The 17,045-nt window shown below is 42.6% G+C and overlaps 1 protein-coding gene across 4 annotated transcripts in view; it reads right to left on the reverse strand.

Moving 5' to 3' along the window:
- Window positions 1–17,045, reverse strand: part of Nrxn3 (neurexin 3) — a 1,519,933-nt gene that overhangs the window by 1,471,892 nt on the left and 30,996 nt on the right. For all 4 annotated transcript variants that reach the window (XM_042692577.1, XM_042692576.1, XM_042692579.1 and 1 more), the window contains exon 2: window positions 14,894–14,911. In XM_042692577.1, coding sequence (XP_042548511.1) covers window positions 14,894–14,911 — 18 coding nt within the window. The remainder of the gene's footprint in view (window positions 1–14,893; window positions 14,912–17,045) is intronic.

Genomic DNA, 17,045 nt, shown 5'->3' on the forward strand with positions numbered 1-17,045 from the left:
CCATGGTTTCCCTTATTTGCAATAACTAGTATATGTCTGAGTCAAGCAGAAAAGGTCAGATAAGTTGATGTTAGGGAAATGAACCCTAAGATAGGTATTCAAATGTTTTTTTCTTTCATGTGATTGTTTCTAACACATTTATAAGATGATTTCTATGTTGCTTTGTATGTCCCTCCCCCACGGTATAACCCCTGCTTTCAGTGTATTTGATGTTGGTATAATTTGTGGGGGGGAAGGGAAAAAACATAGTTTAAATAGGGATACAGGTGGACCCATTGCAACAATGAGATGTACAAGTTATTATGTCGAAAACGAACTTTACAACTTTGGTCGGGGGGGGGGGGATTGGCTGGGGGGCAAGGAGAGGAAGGGAAGGGATGGGAAGGGGAAACAAAGGTAGAGGCTACAATGCTTGATAAAAAATGTACTCATTATCTTGCCCATGTAATTGTAACCCCTCTGTACAGTATTTTCACAATAAAAGAAAATACTTTGAGTGGTATGCAAGTGTACACAAATGTATTAAGTGAAAGACCAAAGATTCAGGGGTGACCTTAAGTGTAATTTCTTGGAAAGGCTAAATCAAAGTTCAAAAAATAAATACCAGGAAATGAGTACTCGAAAGGAGTGCGGTCAAAGGAAGAGGAGCGATCAATTAAAAAAAGGAGAGAGGGAGGGAGAATGTAGTCAAGAATCCAATGTGTATCCGATATGTGTAAGGGGTAGGTAGGGGAAGAATAAGTGAGAATGTTGAAAGGGAGATATATTGTATTCATAAACTGCTTTGTTGAAAGGCAACTCCTTTGTACAACTAAAGATAAAAAAGTTTAAAAGGAAAAAGAAATACGAATGCCCACCCATCATAGTGTTCATACCTATAAATCCTAGCTACTCGGGGCAGCTAAGACTGCCCCACCCCCACCCCCCTGGTCAGGCAAATAGTTCTCAAGACAGCTTCTCAACTTATAGCTGGGTATAATATTGCCCACCTGTCATCCCGGCTATGAGATGAAGAGAACTGGGCCTAGCCTGGGAAAAAACAAGTTTACAGGACCTCATTTCAACAGAAAAGGCCAGGCATAGTGGTGTCATCTTAGCTACCGTGGAAAATATAAAACAAGAGGATTGCAGTCCAAGTGCAGACTCAGGCAAAGAGCAAGACTCTATCTTAAAAGTAACCAGTGAACAAAAGGGCAGGAAGTATGGCTCATCAGTAGAGCATTTGCCCAGCAAACAAGAGAGCCTGAGTTCAAACCTCAGTACTACTTAATAAAAGGGATAGGACATCTATGTTACATTTGAGATGAAAGGTATTTGGCCACTGTAGGAGAACAAGTAAAAATAAAAAAGTGGGAAGAGTCTATTTGATCTAAATTAATATATTTTTTTAATTTACCAAATGGAGGGTAAGCAGGATCCTTGGGAATATGGGGTACTCAGGCCTTGGAGAAATCACTCTAGTGGGGCTTCAGCTAATGTGCTTTCCAATGTATATTTGATAGATGACCTACCTCAACCACCTGGGAAGGTTTATTAAAATGAATGTGCTGAGCCCCACCCCAGACATAATGAATTCAAGTCTAGGGGGAGAGTTGGGGTAAGAATCTGAATTTTAAATAAATTGCTCCAGTGATTCCAGACTCAAAGAAACTTGGAAGCTACTCCTTTAGAATAGCATGTAAATCAAATTTCAGAAAATTAAATCATGTGATAAATGAACTAAGAGGAATTGGATATTTAATGGAACCCTGTGGTGGATCCTTTTGTGAAGGGAAATATCCTTTTAAAATGCAAATCACCCACCACCTGTGTTTTCAAAATTCAAATATGTACTTATTGGGTTTTATTGAGCTACATACATAGTTGTAAGCATTACTACTCAAGTAAAATATTCATCTTCTTCAGCTTAGAGCAACCTTAAATGGAAATACACTAAATTGGGAATGAAGATTTGGATTCTACTGTCAACACATTAGTATTTCTGATAATAAAGCAAAATGGACATGAAGAAGCAAAACAGCAGGTTGTAAGAACCCTGTAACCATAAATGGGTTGAAGTTTAGGGGTTACTCTGGGCATTTATTCTTATTCTGGGGCTTCCAAAAGGTAAGGCATGGGAGGAACCAAGGACTCATGGTAAAAAAGGAAACTACCTATTCTCAAAACAGTCTTACCATGGGCTCTGAACTACAACTACAACTCCAAAGCCAGTTCTATACCAATTTACCTAAAGATAGGCAGGAAACAGGAAATGAGTTTAGATGATTCTTTGATAGACAAGAAATCAAAAATTATCAATGAAGAATTCTTACAAAATGACTACCTCCAAAAAAAAAATCCCAAAACTTGAAGAAAGCAATTGAGGTGTCTTCTGTTATCACATCCTGACCAATTGCTTCAGTAGCTGAGCTCATGGAATATTCTGGATTCCCAAAAAGGTGTCTGACACTTTTGATCCTTTCTGTTTCCTCTCTAGTGCCACATTCATTCTACAATGTAGATGTCTGTATAACTGTATAACCAGGTTCCCTGGTATACGGACAGGAACAAGAAGAGAAAAAGATTGGCAATACATAAGGCAGGCCAAGTTGAAATTGCCTTGGAACAGACTGTAAATCATATGTAAAATATATGCAAAGTATACGTATGGCTCTTGAAACTATGTTACACTCCTTTGGGAAAATCCCCATGGAGATAGTTGCTTTTACAGCTCAGAAAAATGGAAATGACTATAAAGGCAAAGTCATTTATAAGCAGCTGGGCCATCATGAAGCCTGTCATGAGAATGACTAATACAGAGAAGAGAAACCATTTACTGAAACAGGCAAGGGAAAGATGCAATGTTCAGGAACTAGGCCTGAAGTTGAAAGTCTCCATCATTTAAGCTAATGCTGTCTCCCACCTTAAACTGTGATATCCCATCCAGTTCCAATAGCTTTCAATCCATCCTTCTTTCCCCTCACCCTGGCTAAAAGCACTTTAAGAAAGGAAGTTAAAAAAAGAAAGGTTCAGAAAAAAAGCCAAAGTTATTCCTGCCAAGTCTTTTATTTCATTCACTTTCAGAGTACCTTTTTTTTCCAGTGAAAAATCTACATATACCATCTTTTTTTTTTCATTCCAAAGGAGAAAAATTAAATGTCACTAATTGCTATGGGTGCCAATGTTGAATTCTTACGAAGCCATAAGGACTTTAAAAAGAATAATTACCTAAAGCCAGAAGGTGATGGAAGTATTCATCTAATTTTCCAGAACTATAAAAGTAGTCAAGATGGAGCAAGAAGGGGATCAATTGAAAAAGAGGCTGCAAGAGATCAATCATGTCTGTAGGGTGAATGGGAATTGGGAAGAGAAAATCATGCAAAGAACCTCATGTTCAGAAATGCGTTTTAAATAGAGAAGTCACTTAACATGTATTTCTATTTAAACGTGAGCTTCTTCCTTTCCTGGGTCATTTCATGGGGTTCCTGAGCCACTCTTCTCTTTAAAATGCTCGGATTCCTCAACTGCTGACACCATCGTGTAGGACAGATTATCAGGACCTCGGAACTAAATATCTCAGACAGGAACTTGAGGTAGAGGAAGAAGGGAGCATGCAGGCTGAAGAAGTCAGCCACCATAGGCAGGGAGTTCAGAGGGCACAGAAACTTGGAAGAAGATCGGTAAAGTGAAAAGAATTGACCTAAAGGAGACCTCAGCTAGGTCCACAATTTTAATCAACCAGTCCTTCCTAGGCAATTCTGTTCTCCATTATGGACTTTAGTTTCCTCTTTTACCTAGTTTTCTGTAGTACATTACAGCAGAATCCAGCCCTGTCCTACATTTTTATCAATGATCTGGCTAGGAACATCTATAGCACGCAGTCTGGAAGTGCAGATGACCTAAAATTCAGAGAAAGCTAGTACTTTTAGGAACCAGAGTAGGACTCTGACAGAATGGGACAGGAAAACATAAAATTTAATTTCGACAGCTGGGCATAGTGGTACATGACTCTAATCACAGCTCCTTGGAGGCAGAGGCAGGAAGATTATAAGCCCCAAGAGGGTAGAATAAGAAAGGTAGTATGACTTGACAGAAATGCCAAGGAAAATTCCAAGGTACATTTTGACTGAGCCATATGAAATTGCTGAAGTTTGACTTATTCCAACTTATATATAGCCATTGCAATTGCCCAAACTAATATTCGTAGAAAGGTATCAATGATCCCCAAATGGCAGGCATGATAGCATATACTTATAACCTACATATCCAGGAAACAGGGACAGGAAGATTATGAATTTAAAGCCAGCCAAAACAAAGTTGCCAAAACACTATCTCAAAAACAAAATAGAAAACAAAAGAGCTGGAGGCATGGTTCAAGTGGTAGTGTGTTTGCCTAGCATGCACAAGACTGTGCATTCAATTCTCAGTAGCACAAAGGGAGCCCACTACCACTGTAGCTGAGCTACACAAACATCCAACTAATCATCTAATAGCAACATCAGCTAACACTGGAGAAGAGCAAGCTCTCCAGCAAACTTGACATAGTACTAAGGAGGAGTTCAATAGTTGGGCTGGTGACAATGCTGATGGTTTTCAAGACAGAAAAGGAAAGATAACTCACTGCTAATTCTCTAAATCCTATCAGACTCTGCCTTTGAGTTTTACCCTTCTAAAGTACCACCATGCCCAATCTTTATCATGTAGCCCTTTATATGGGGTAGCTCTACCAGCCCTCTTACTGTTTGCCTTTAGAGCAACTTTATTCTGACAACATGGTGATTAGGCCAAACAGAAAGTTTCTTCTGATAGAGTACATCAATCACCAATATCTTGTATATAACATAATTACTGATTAGGATATATACAAGATTATTATCTTGTATATGGCATAATTACATAATTATAGTTAAAGTACAGCCTCACCACCTTTCCAGCCTGTTCTACCTGTTATTGATGGAAGGAATGGTGAGATTTCCCTATGAATGAATGTCATTTATGTCAGAGAGATAAAGGCAGTCATGCCTATCTCCTTTCAGGGATGGGAAATGTCCATGTCCAGCCCACAGGCCCAATAAAGCCCACTGAAACATTTGGGCCAGGCAGCAGTGGCTCACACCTAGTATCATAGCTACTCAAGAGGCTGAGATTTGAGGATCGTGGTTCAAAGCCAACCCAGGGAGAAAAGCCTGTGAGATTCATATCTCAAATTAACCACCAAAAATCCAGAAATGGAGCTGTGGCCCAAATAGTAGAACATTAGCCTGGAACATAAAAGCCCAGGTCCTGAATTCAAGCCTGGGACCAGAACACACACACACACACACACACACACACACACACACACACACACACACTCATACAAAAAATTAGCAATTATAACTTTTTTCAAAGTCCAACTGTCATGGACACCACCAAACTCTTTCCCCTTCATGAATGACATTAATACAGAAAAAAGAGCTCCTATGCCCCGTGAAAGAGCTGCATCCCAATAGCTCTTAGTGTGGTGAATTTAACAAAAATCAAAGAACAGTCTTACATTTAAGTCAAGCCAACTGCACAAACCCAAGAAGGGAAGAGAAATACCTTTGCAAGGCAGACAGAAATAGTAAATGCTTTTTCACTGGCTCGAAGTTCAATTTAATACTACAGTAACTTTGAAAAGGCTAAGGGGTTTGAGAGACATAGAACCACTCAATAAGAAACTGATCTCAGCCGGGCATGCGTATAATCCTAGCTACTCAGGAGACTGAGATCTGAGAACCACTGTTCTAAACTAGACCAGGCAGAAAAGTCCATGAGACTCATCTCAGAAAAGCCAGGAGTGGCCCTGTTACTCAATTGGCAGAGCACTTGCCTCAAGCAAAAGCAGTTTAGGGACAATGCCTAGATCTAGACTTCAAGTTAGAAAGAAAGAAAGAAGGGAGGAAGGAAGGAAGAAAGGAAGGAAGGTGGGTGATCTCAATTATGCCCTTGGTACTGTATGCTGTGTGTGAGTATCTTTCCTTGGAAAGAATGCAGAAAACAAAAGAAAAAAATTGTAAAGATCATTTTTCAGGGAACAATGGCCTGGATGAAAGAACTTTTAAAACTCTTAGATGAGAGACAGCCCAAAGAAATTGGAGATATTTCAGTCTTTAGAAAAGAAAATCCTTAAGGACAAAAGCCTGTCTTCAGGCACGGGCCTGCCATTAGAGGTGCTCTGTCTGTAGAGGGCTGGGAGCCATTCCGATGGTGAGAGCCACACAGTGACTGAGAAAAGCGCTTTCAAACACTCCACACAGCATGAATGAAATGGAAGGACTGTAGAAGCTGGTGAGCACATACAAGGTGGCAGGGAGAAGGAACACAGGCAAGGATATATCTGTCTTGTGAAAGTGACCTTCTTGAGCCCATGGACACACATGGAGGAGACATGGGAGGGTTCCTTATGGATCACATTAGGATGTCAGGATGATGGCTCCACAAGCCCTATTGAAGCACAAAGAAGGATTATTCCATTCATCCTTCCACCTGCCATTCTTCCCTTCCTGTCCCCTGGAATTTAGGATAGTGGCAAAGAATGACACTGTCTTCTCCCTTTGCCTTCCAGGTCCTTTTCCTTCAAACAGTGGCTCTCAAACCCTAGTCATATCAGAATCACCTGGGAGAACTCTCTTTACCAAGCCTCCTTTGTTAACTCACCGAATGATTTTGGAGGTTATCAGAGTTTGCAAACCACTGCTCTCGGTAATCCAAAATGTGGGTTCAAATCCCAGCTCTACCCCTCACTAATTGTGAGATTTAAGGCAAGTTAACTTTTCTGTGCCTCTTTTCTATAAAATAGCCCCTCCGGATCACTGTGGCTATCTCACGGAAAGTAGCTGGCACCATGGGTGGCCCATAGGAAGGGCTCAAAAGGGCTGGGAAGGTGGCTCAGTGGTAGAGCGCTTGCCTTGCATGCTCGAGGCCCTGGGTTCGATTCCTCAGCACCCCATAAGAAAAAAAAAGCCGGAAGTGGCACTGTGGCTCGTGGTAGAGTGCTAGCCTTGAGCTGAAGAGCTAAGGGACAGCGCCCAGGCCCAGAGTTCAGGCCCCACGACCGGACCAAAAAAAAAAAGGAAGGGCTCAAAATCTATCATTAATAGGAGACTGGTCTATTCAGAACCTCTCTCTACTCATCTCTTGCCAACATACTCTCTTTGTCCTCTTTCTTCTCCTCCCTCCTTCAGTCTCTTTGGCATTTGGATTTTGTTAAGTAGCCTAGGATGGCTTTGACGTGCTATGTAGCCCAGGCTGGCCTCAAGGTATCAGACTTTCCAGGAGCCAGTGGCCATGTCTATAATCCTAGCGACTTAGGAGGTTGATACTCAAAGGATTACAGTTCAAAGCAGCAAAAATAAAGTCTGTAAGACAACACATCCAAAACAACCAGCAAAAAGCCAGGCTAAGGGAATGGCGTAACTGGTAGAGTGTCAGCCAAGCAAGCAAGCAGAGCAAGTACAACGTCCTGAGTTCAAACCCTGAGTGCCGGTGGCTCTGCCTATAATCCTAGCTACTCAGGAGGATGAGATCTGAGGATCACAGTCTGAATGAAGCCAGCCCAGGAAGGAAAGTACATGAAACTCTTGTCGATATTAAACTACCCCCCCCCCAAAAAAAAGCATAAATGGAGCTGTGGCTCAAGTGGGAGAATGCTTCCTTGATCAAAAGCAGCTCGGGGACAGAGCTCAGGCCCTGAGTTCAAGCTCTAGGACAGGCACAAAGTTCCCCCCCCTCAAACTCATGCCCCTTCTGCCTCTACAGCTGTAAACAATCACAGCCAACTAAACATTCCTGTAACAGGCATGCATCACTAGAAGACTATATCTTAACATGTCTCCCTTCAGACTCAGTCAGCTTAACCTACCCCACAAGGACCCAATGACCTGAACTCTCAGTTCTACTCCATCTTCCACCCACCCACCCACATGAGATCTGTTCTAGCAAATGAGCTTAGCCCAGGTCCTTGCTAGACCCTCCTGGGCTGCTCTATAGTCTGGGAAGGTCTCCAATGCCACCACAGACAATCTTTGTGACTTACTGGTATACACGGGAATGCTGTAGCCTCATTCCCCCTCTTGCCCAAGAAAGGACTTCACCTAAAACAGCTTCTCCATGGTCCCAGTGGTGACATTTTGAGTCGTACAAATCATTGAGTGGGCTTTCCCAAACATCACAGGACATCCAGCTCCCGTTGTCCCATGATACCAAATGCACAGATCCCCTCGTCATTGAAGCAACAAACAAGCACTCCCACCCACTTGATGGGCTCAGGGGTGAGTTAGAACTATCCTACTGTAACTACAGGATACTGTGAATGCATTGTCGGGCTTTAACTCTAGCCTTAGCCTCCAGTACTGGGAAATGAACTGTGAACTCCAGGCTCTCCACAAATCTGCTTCCTTGAGATAGCCAAAACTAGATGCAGGCTCCTTACTCATACATGCTCATCAAGGACTGCTGCAGGAGTCAAAGGGGTCTTCCCCGGGCCCCCTTCCAATGCACTTACACACAGCGGAGGTAGATTTCCCTGCAGCCTGCATTGCACCTTGAGCTAAGCCCAAGATGGGCATGGAATAAAGATCGGTTTAATTAATTAGTATCTCCAAAGAGACACCAATAAAAAGCAGACTTTCAAAGGAGTATGGGATGAAACTAAGAGCTGAATCCTAAGTACTCTTCATTCATTCAGCAAGTATTTATTCTAAGCCCGTGGTGCAGTATCATGACTCTCGGCTGAGAGGACAGAGCAGTGAGCAGGCCTCATCTTGGTGAGGCAGGAGCCCATACTTTGGTAGAGTTTCTATGCCACATTTCCAGGGTCAGCCAGGTCAAGGTTTATATCCTGATCCGCCACCTTTTGTTGGATAGTGTCATTCCTTATTTATTAAATCCAAGTCCTTTCATTCATGGTAAGATGGACCTAAATAACAGATTTTACAATCTGGAATATCTAAAGAATTCAATAATGCATGCAAAACTTAGCATTTCAGTGCCTGGCTCAAAATACAAGCTCAATAAATGTCAAGTATTTTTTTTCCTAATAAGGTAATAAGAAAAAAGGAAGTGGGACTATTACCCTCAAAAAAAAGAAAAGAAGAGAGAAAATATGCCATAGGTACTATTGGAGTCAGGAGCTGTAAATCTGGCTGATGGAAAGGTATTGTGCTGGTTTGAGTTCTCAAAGCCAGAGGATCATATCACAGATGCTCAGAATGGAAGAAGCCTTGAAAGAGGATCTAATTCCAATCCTTCATGGTAAAGAAAATGAGTCTGTCACCCAAAGTCTATCACTCAAGGAGGTTATATGACTTGACCAAGAGCATATGACTCCTAGAAAAAGTACCAGAATAGAACAGCAATCCCAGACCTGAACTTAAATCTTGAAATCTACCATACTTGCCTCTGACTTTTGGCAAAAGGATGTGTTGTCTTAATATCCAGGCTTCTTCATCTATGAAGTGGTAACTACCTGGTATATGGCATATCTTCTTGTGGATAGCTCCCCTCTTCTTCGCTCTTTCTAAGATTCCAAGCCCTGCTTGCGAGAAATGCCTGGCATCTGAGCTAGAGGAGCCTCTTTACTGGAAGCACAAGGGTCAGGACCCATGGGGGTGAATATGGGACATGAAGAAAGCAGCAGGTATGTTTAAAAAGGTTTATAGCAGAAGTCATGCCTCTGAACAATTAAGGAGACCAAGACATAAGGAAAAGAAGGAGAGGTTCTTCTTTACTTTTTCCATTTTGGTTTTGGAGGTCCTGTCTGTTTTTAAATGTTTTTGTTACTATTGTTTTGTTTTTGCAATACTGAAGATTGAACTCAGAGCCTCAGGCTTCCCAGGCAAGCACTCTATCAATGGAGCCACAACACTATCCCTTTTAGCTTTTAGTCAGTCTTTCAGTAAGTGTCTGAAGATATTGCCAAAGTTGGCCTTGGACAACTTTCTCCTACCTCAAAACCAAATTGGTCATAATGGCAGGATTGTATTGTCACATCTGTCAGGGTTTTATTAAAAAATAAAAATCTATTCTAAGGGTTTTTCATCTATAAAACAGAGACATGTGTTGAAAAGACCACACATGATCACTTACAAAAACAGGCATTTCAAACACTACTAATTTACTATGTGCCAAGCATTGTTCTAACGATGCATGTACAGGCTCATTTAATCTTCACAACAGACCCACAAGGCAAGGGCTCTGTCCCCATTTTATTGACTCAGAAAATAGGGCCAACAAAGTCAAGTAATATGAATAGATCCAAACATTGGGATAGAACCAACCTGTCCACTCTGACTCCTGGCTCTAAGCCTGGGGCGGCCATTTTGATTTTTCCTTACAAGGCCAGACAGCCAGCATTTTAGACCACAGGCTCCCTAGTCTCTATTGAAACTCTTTAACTGGGCCTTTGCTGCTCAAGAGCAACTCCAAGCCACACATAAAGGAATGGACATGTCTGTGCACTGGTACAAACTTTGTAAAACACAGAAATCCAAGTTTCACAAAATATTTTGTCACTTGCTCTTCTTTTGATGGTTTGCAAATAGAAAAGCCATTCTTGCTTTGCCCACAAGCCAAATAAAACCAGGCAATGGCTGGACTGAGGCCTCTAGTCATGGGTTGCCCAGCCCTGTTCTATCCTGAGCTATCTTCATCACAGTATGTCAACTGTCATATGGAAAGTACTAGAACAGTGACTGTCACAGACTCAGCAGTCAGTATGGTTCATTCTTTCCCTTCCCTAATGTCATTCTTGCCCCATACTACCAACCAGCCTGTCAGGTGTCTCATGGTGCCCAGCACAAGAAGCAAGGACTAGGGCTTTGGCAGTGTGAATGGCAACTTCCTTGGTAAGGACAGCTCTTGTGGCCCCAAAGGGAAAGAGAGGCTGGGAATCTGGAGGCCAGGCCTCCCAAAGGGAAAGAGAGGCTGGGAATCTGGAGGCCAGGCCAGTGTATATTTCAGAGTTTAATATTATTGACTTTGGGCTCTTGATTAACTGTGGCTTCTGACTCAGCAGGTCAAGTGGAGCCTGAGTTTCTGCTTTCCTAAGGATGGTGCCAACATGGTTGTTCCTAGGGTCATCCTTCCCACAGCAGACATCTGCAGCACCCTGTTTGTGATCACAGACCCACATCAGACTCCTCACTGCTGCATTCCTGGCCACAGGCTCAGAACACCATCCAAGGCCCCTGGGAGCCACTCCCAGGAGGACAGGACAAGGTCCAGGACAAAACAATCAGGTATCTCCTCTGCCCCCGCCCCCCCAGGATATCCCTGAGAGGACTGACACTCAAGGTGAATGACAAGGAGGGACAGAGTTCAAGAACAGACTGAGAAAGCCCAGAGCCCAGGCGCAGTTCCTTCCGGCAATAGCAGACAGGGAAGGCCTCCACTGGGGCTACAGACAGCAGCCCCTCCTCCAGCACCTGCCAGGGCTCTGATGGAAAGAGCAAGAGGCCTATTTCCTCATCGGGCCTCTGAATAACTAGGGCACTTCCACAAGGTCACGGTTATTCATTTAAATTCCAGCTCTAATCAGCAGGCAGAGCCTGAGAAATTATCCATTCTGAGGAGAGCGGCTGCTCAGAAGTACCATAAGCAGCCCCTTGTCAGGATCAGAGGCCTGAGGAAGAAGAAGGAAGGAGAGGAGGATCTCATACCACAGGCCCAGCCTTGGTTCTGACGCCTAGATCCTTCCACCAACTGATTTTCTTCCTCCTCTCTGGGAAAGTTTCCTTCCCTCCTTGGCAGAGAGTTCTAGAACATGTAGAAGCACTCAAGGAGATGGTTGATGGCAGGGCAAGGAAATCCTGCACCACAAGCAGCCCAGGACAACAGTGACCAACCCTAGTAGACAAAGTGAAGGATAAAATCACCTGACAGGAGTTCCTTCTAAATCACAAATGGGGTACCTGGTTTTGGAGAGGTCCTTCCCCTTCTATAGGTCTCCGTTTCCTTGTCTGAAAGGGAGGTACAGGAATCTGAGATTCTGGGCTAGTCAGTAGCAGGAGGTTACCATGGCCAGGTTCCTAAAGCTCCCTATGGCTGCTTTTATACACCTAGTAAGGCCAACCTGAAAGGCTTGCCATGAGAAGTTAGTTAAATCCAAGGATACAGGGACAGCAGCAGAACCAGCCCCCCACTTCCTGCAAGACAGAAATGCTTGCTGCTGCTCCTATTATTGTACATTTCCTTTGCAAAGACTAGGAGGGGCTGTGGACTTTGTCACGTAACTGTCAAATAGAGCACTGGCACCTTTGCCTGGGGTATCCAGGACTCATTCTTTGAGTCCCCAGTCAACAGTATTGCCCGCCAGCCCCATCTCAGACTGTGTTTTCTAGCATGGCTACTTCTAACCAATCTCCCGAGCATGTAAAATTCATCAATTAATCAATCGTCCCTTTATAGTCTTCCAGCGGCCCCTGGGTAAACAGTTACATTAGCTCATAAAATCCCCAATTTGTCTTCCTGAGGGGAAGTTGAAAGAAAGAAAAAAAAAAATCAGAGAACCACTAAAGGCTTCTTGTGTCAGAGCCACGGCATAGCTGGCTCCAGATTGCCTGGCCAGGGACTTAGAGACAAGGAAGGTCACCCACTGACCTCCGCCAGGCCCAGACCCACACAGGCTGCCTCCTACCATGTGCCAGCAAAGATCTGAAGCAGTAACTTTTTTTTTTAAGCCTCAAGGACCATAAAAAAGCAAATAGTTGAAGGAGTGGATGAGATTGACAATCAGCCTGATTCACTTGAAGGACAGAATGAAGAGCACAAAGCCTGAAATTTGGCTGTGATAGCCTGCCAGTCCTGCTCAATTGGTAGAATGTTAGCCCTGAGCAAAAGAAGCTCAAGGACAGTGCCGAGGCCCTGAGTTCAGGATATGACCTCCCTGGGCCTCAACTTCGTCCGCAATAAAATGGGGCTAAAACCACATACACAAAAGAACTTCTGAGAGAATAAAGTGAGCTAATGACTATGAAATGCAACAGTGGCAGAGAGAGGGGAGGTAATAGTTCAATGTGTGTTAGTACTGACACTTGAACTCAGGGCCTGGGCACTGTCACTGAGCTTTTTCACTCAAGACTAGCTAGTATTCTACCACTTGAGCCACAGCTCCACTTCTGGCTTTATGCTGGTTAATTCAAGGTAAAAGTCTCATGGAAACTCTGGTCCCTGTGCTTTAGTTCAAGTGTCATTTATTTTTAAAAATGGAGGACAGACAGAAAAAAACAGAAAACAAAATCCCTCTGTATTAGGTAGACATTATTCTCTTTAGGTTATATAATATCTCATATAGAATAATTATTAGAAGGAACCTACTGAAGATTGGTTGATTATTTTAAACATTCAAAAACATGTATTTTAAACATTCAAAATCTGTTTGGGGGGATAGCTTGTAGGAGAGAGAATAGATTAATGAAAAAGGGAACAGAGGACAATACCGCAAGAATAGTCAGTGTACACCTGTGCTAACAGAAATGGGACATAGGAGATGGGTCTGAGAGCGGGAGCAGACAGGATGGGGGAAATGGTGGAAGAGCTGCCTCTGATCAAGGAGCACTGACATCTTGATGCACACCTTAGATGGTAACCCTCTTGTACAATCATTTGAAGTACAGAAAAAAAAGAAAAGACATACAACATTGTCAGCCACTGAGAATTTTCAGTGACGAGTCCCGTGCCAAGGCAATGTGCATTCTAGAGCCAGTCCTAAGTTGAAATGCCAGAGCTACCACTGATGAGTCCTATGACCTCAGACAAAACTGTTTAACCTGTTGGTCCCTAAATTTCCTGTACATGAAAAATGCACATGACAATCCTTATCTGATATTGGTGATATAAGGATTAACAATTAAATAGACATAAGAAAAAATGAAAATATCTAAGATGATATTTTATTCCTCTTGGACAGTTATTCTTTCTATCTCAGTATTCTAAGTAATTTAGAATTTCTCCAAACCATTCTAAATCATCTGACACTTTATGTTTATACATGGTTATGTCCATGTATATACATACATGCCCAATGTATATACATACATACAGGTGCCAGTGGCTCATGCCTGTAATCCTAGCTACTCAGGAGGCTGAGATCTAAGGATCACTGTTTGAAGCCAGCCCAGGCAGAAACATCTGTGAGATTCTTATCTCTAATTAATGACAAAAAAAGCTGGAAGTAGAGCTGTGGCTCAAGTGGTGAAGCACTTGCCTTGAGCAAAAAAGCTCAGGGACAGTGCCTAAGCTCTGAGTTCAAGCTCCTGGACAGACATACACACACAAATAATACTTTGAGTAAGTATTCACATCAGAGAAATGCATATATCATAAGGATGGCTTTTCTACTTTTCTATATAAAAAAACTTTAAACCAAACCATTTTTCTTTTTTTTAAACAGTGAGCATGTATTATTTGTCTAACTAGGAAAAGTAAATGTTAATTTCATTGTAAAAAGATGTGATTTCCTGGAATAATAAAAAAGAAACTTCATTCAACTGTTCCATATTTTCCATATAGTATATTAATGCATTCAAATTTTCACTATATGAAACTATAGAAGATAGCAGATTTGTGGAAGACAAGGCAAAAATGCTCATTAAATCAGAGAACACATATCTAACATTTTTTTCAAATGTTTCTCAAAAACTGCTAATTTTCCACTTCTTGGATTCACATAGAAATCACAAGGGTGTGGATCGAATTCCTTGGCTTTAAAATGATTCTTCAAACCACATACAGATTCACCAATTCAAGGCACTTCTAAGCATCTATCTGTGAAAATGCAGCATGCTTATAATTTCATCCTTAGAAAAGGGGATCACTCAAAGTCAAACCATGCACAAGTCTAGCAGAGGAGAAATCCCCACAGCAGCTGTACAAACACCACAACTCAACTCACCTGGGCCTTGACTGACATCTGTGGCAGCGTTTTCAAAGGAAGGGAAAGGGAGAGGAGAGACAAGGGGAGAGAAAGGAAGAAAAAAGTTAGCAACACACACACACAATGCAATGTGTCCTTGCATGGTATCATAGTCATGCAAGCCTCAAAAGGTGCTCACCTTCTGAGCACTTAGTAGTACTACCTTCACCCAAAACCACCCATGCAAGCCTTTTACTGTGCATGTGGCAAGAGAGGGAAGTTTCCATCTGTCCGGAAGCATATCATCCTGGAATCAGATAGAGCTCCAAAGAGCCAAGCAAACTGGAATCCTGCAAGAATATTGGTTAAAATATTCTAGTTGATTTTTGCACACCAATACCCAAGCAAATCCTCCTTCTCTCCAGATACCAAACACCAGATGCAAAATCAAGCAAAGTTTTTCCAGTGGAGAGAATAATCAACCATTTCCTTGAGAAGCAAAGAAAGAAAAGCACCCGAGGTAAGAGTTAGTTGCAGAATTATTCACTACAGAACTAAAGGACATAAGATCACAAAGCATTTACAATTCCCTCCCTTCCCCATGTCCTCAATGACCATTTTTTATCATGTGTGTAAGATGGCTTGTGAGTAGAGCATCCACTATACAAATAGAAGTGCTGCCTCTGCCCTTAGATTTTCTCCTTGCTTTATACTCCATCACTAATGACAAGAATTGCCATTGGAAATCACACTGGACAACTACAAATAAACACTCAACTCTGGAAGAGCTGACATGTGAATTAAGCCAATGAACTTTAAAAGCATGAAGAACAGAAGAGTTCACTCCCACCATCTCCAGGAACCATACAAATTCTCCTCTTCCCTCCCACTCTCAAGAGGTAAAATTGAATTGTGTGGGGAAGCCTAGAAGAGTAGCCCAAGGCACAAAACATTCAGACCTCTGTGAAAAATAAAGAACATTTGAACCCATTCTTTAACTTGCAGAATCCCACTCTACCAGCCCTTTGCAGAGGATCCCTAGATTGGCTGCTTCTCATCAATACCTCTCAGGCAGCAGGACAAGAGGGATGGTCCCCAAACAGCAGTTAGGGTTACTTCTTCAGAGAAGGGACTATGATAGAGGGTTAGTAGAAAAGCAGGCAGGGAATTGTGGCCTATACAGTTTGCAGATGGCAGCATAAGCTGATAAATTAAAATCTGCCTGGAAACAAAATACGGGCAGCTACCAAAGAATTTGAAAGAAAAAAAAGGACATAAGAATGAGGAAATATGGGGGCTGGGAAAGTGGCTCAGTGGTAGAGTGCTTGCCTTGCATGCTCGAGGCCCTGGGTTCGATTCCTCAGCACTACATAAGCAAAAAGAAAAAAGCTGGAAGTGGCGCTGTGGCTCAAGTGGTAGAGTGCTAGCCTTGAGCTGAAGAGCTGAGGGACAGCGCCCAGGCCCAGAGTTCAGGCCCCACGACCAGACCCCCCCCCCAAAAAAAAAAAAGAATGAGGAAATATAGACTGAACATTAAATCTCTGATGTCACCACCATAAAGGAAACAGAAGCCCATTCATCAAAAGGCCATCCAATTTTCACTATTTAACCCAAGGCCAAATTCCCAAAGAGGCAGGCAGCAAAGACAGCCAAGATGGCGGCCATGGGGCCAAACTGTTGTCTCCTCTGTGGCATATCTAGACCCAGCTAGGCAAAATATACTAATGGAGAGAAGCAGGGACAAGAAGTCACTTCTGGAAACTACTGGCCATCCTGAGTAGATTTGCTTGGAATCATTGGATGGTAAATTTAGGAGGGCCATGGACATTAATTCTAGACTTTGTTCTTTCATTAAGATGAGAGATTAAGAGTTGGAGAGACCTATCTACTGTCACACAGCTGTTGCAGGGACTCTCGATCTCTGGTTCCTATCAAATTCAGTGTCCTAGACCCACTCATTCAACTCTAGAAGAGATATGGGGCCAAATTTAGTTTGGAGAGAAAGAGAGCACCCTGAAGCCATAGGGAAGCTGATGAGAATCTCCCAGATGCCTCATGAGTAAAGCATGATTTATCCTCTGTGGTTTTAACTTCCTGTCTGAACAAGGTGGGGAATGTTCTCTGTGCCCCTAATAAAAACATCTGCAGCCCCATTGGGAGAGCCAGCTAGTCCAAAGCTCTTGTCTCAAGA

This window comes from Dipodomys spectabilis, unplaced genomic scaffold, assembly GCF_019054845.1.
Source record: "Dipodomys spectabilis isolate Male_0828 unplaced genomic scaffold, ASM1905484v1 ptg000157l, whole genome shotgun sequence".
NCBI lineage: Eukaryota > Metazoa > Chordata > Mammalia > Rodentia > Heteromyidae > Dipodomys > Dipodomys spectabilis.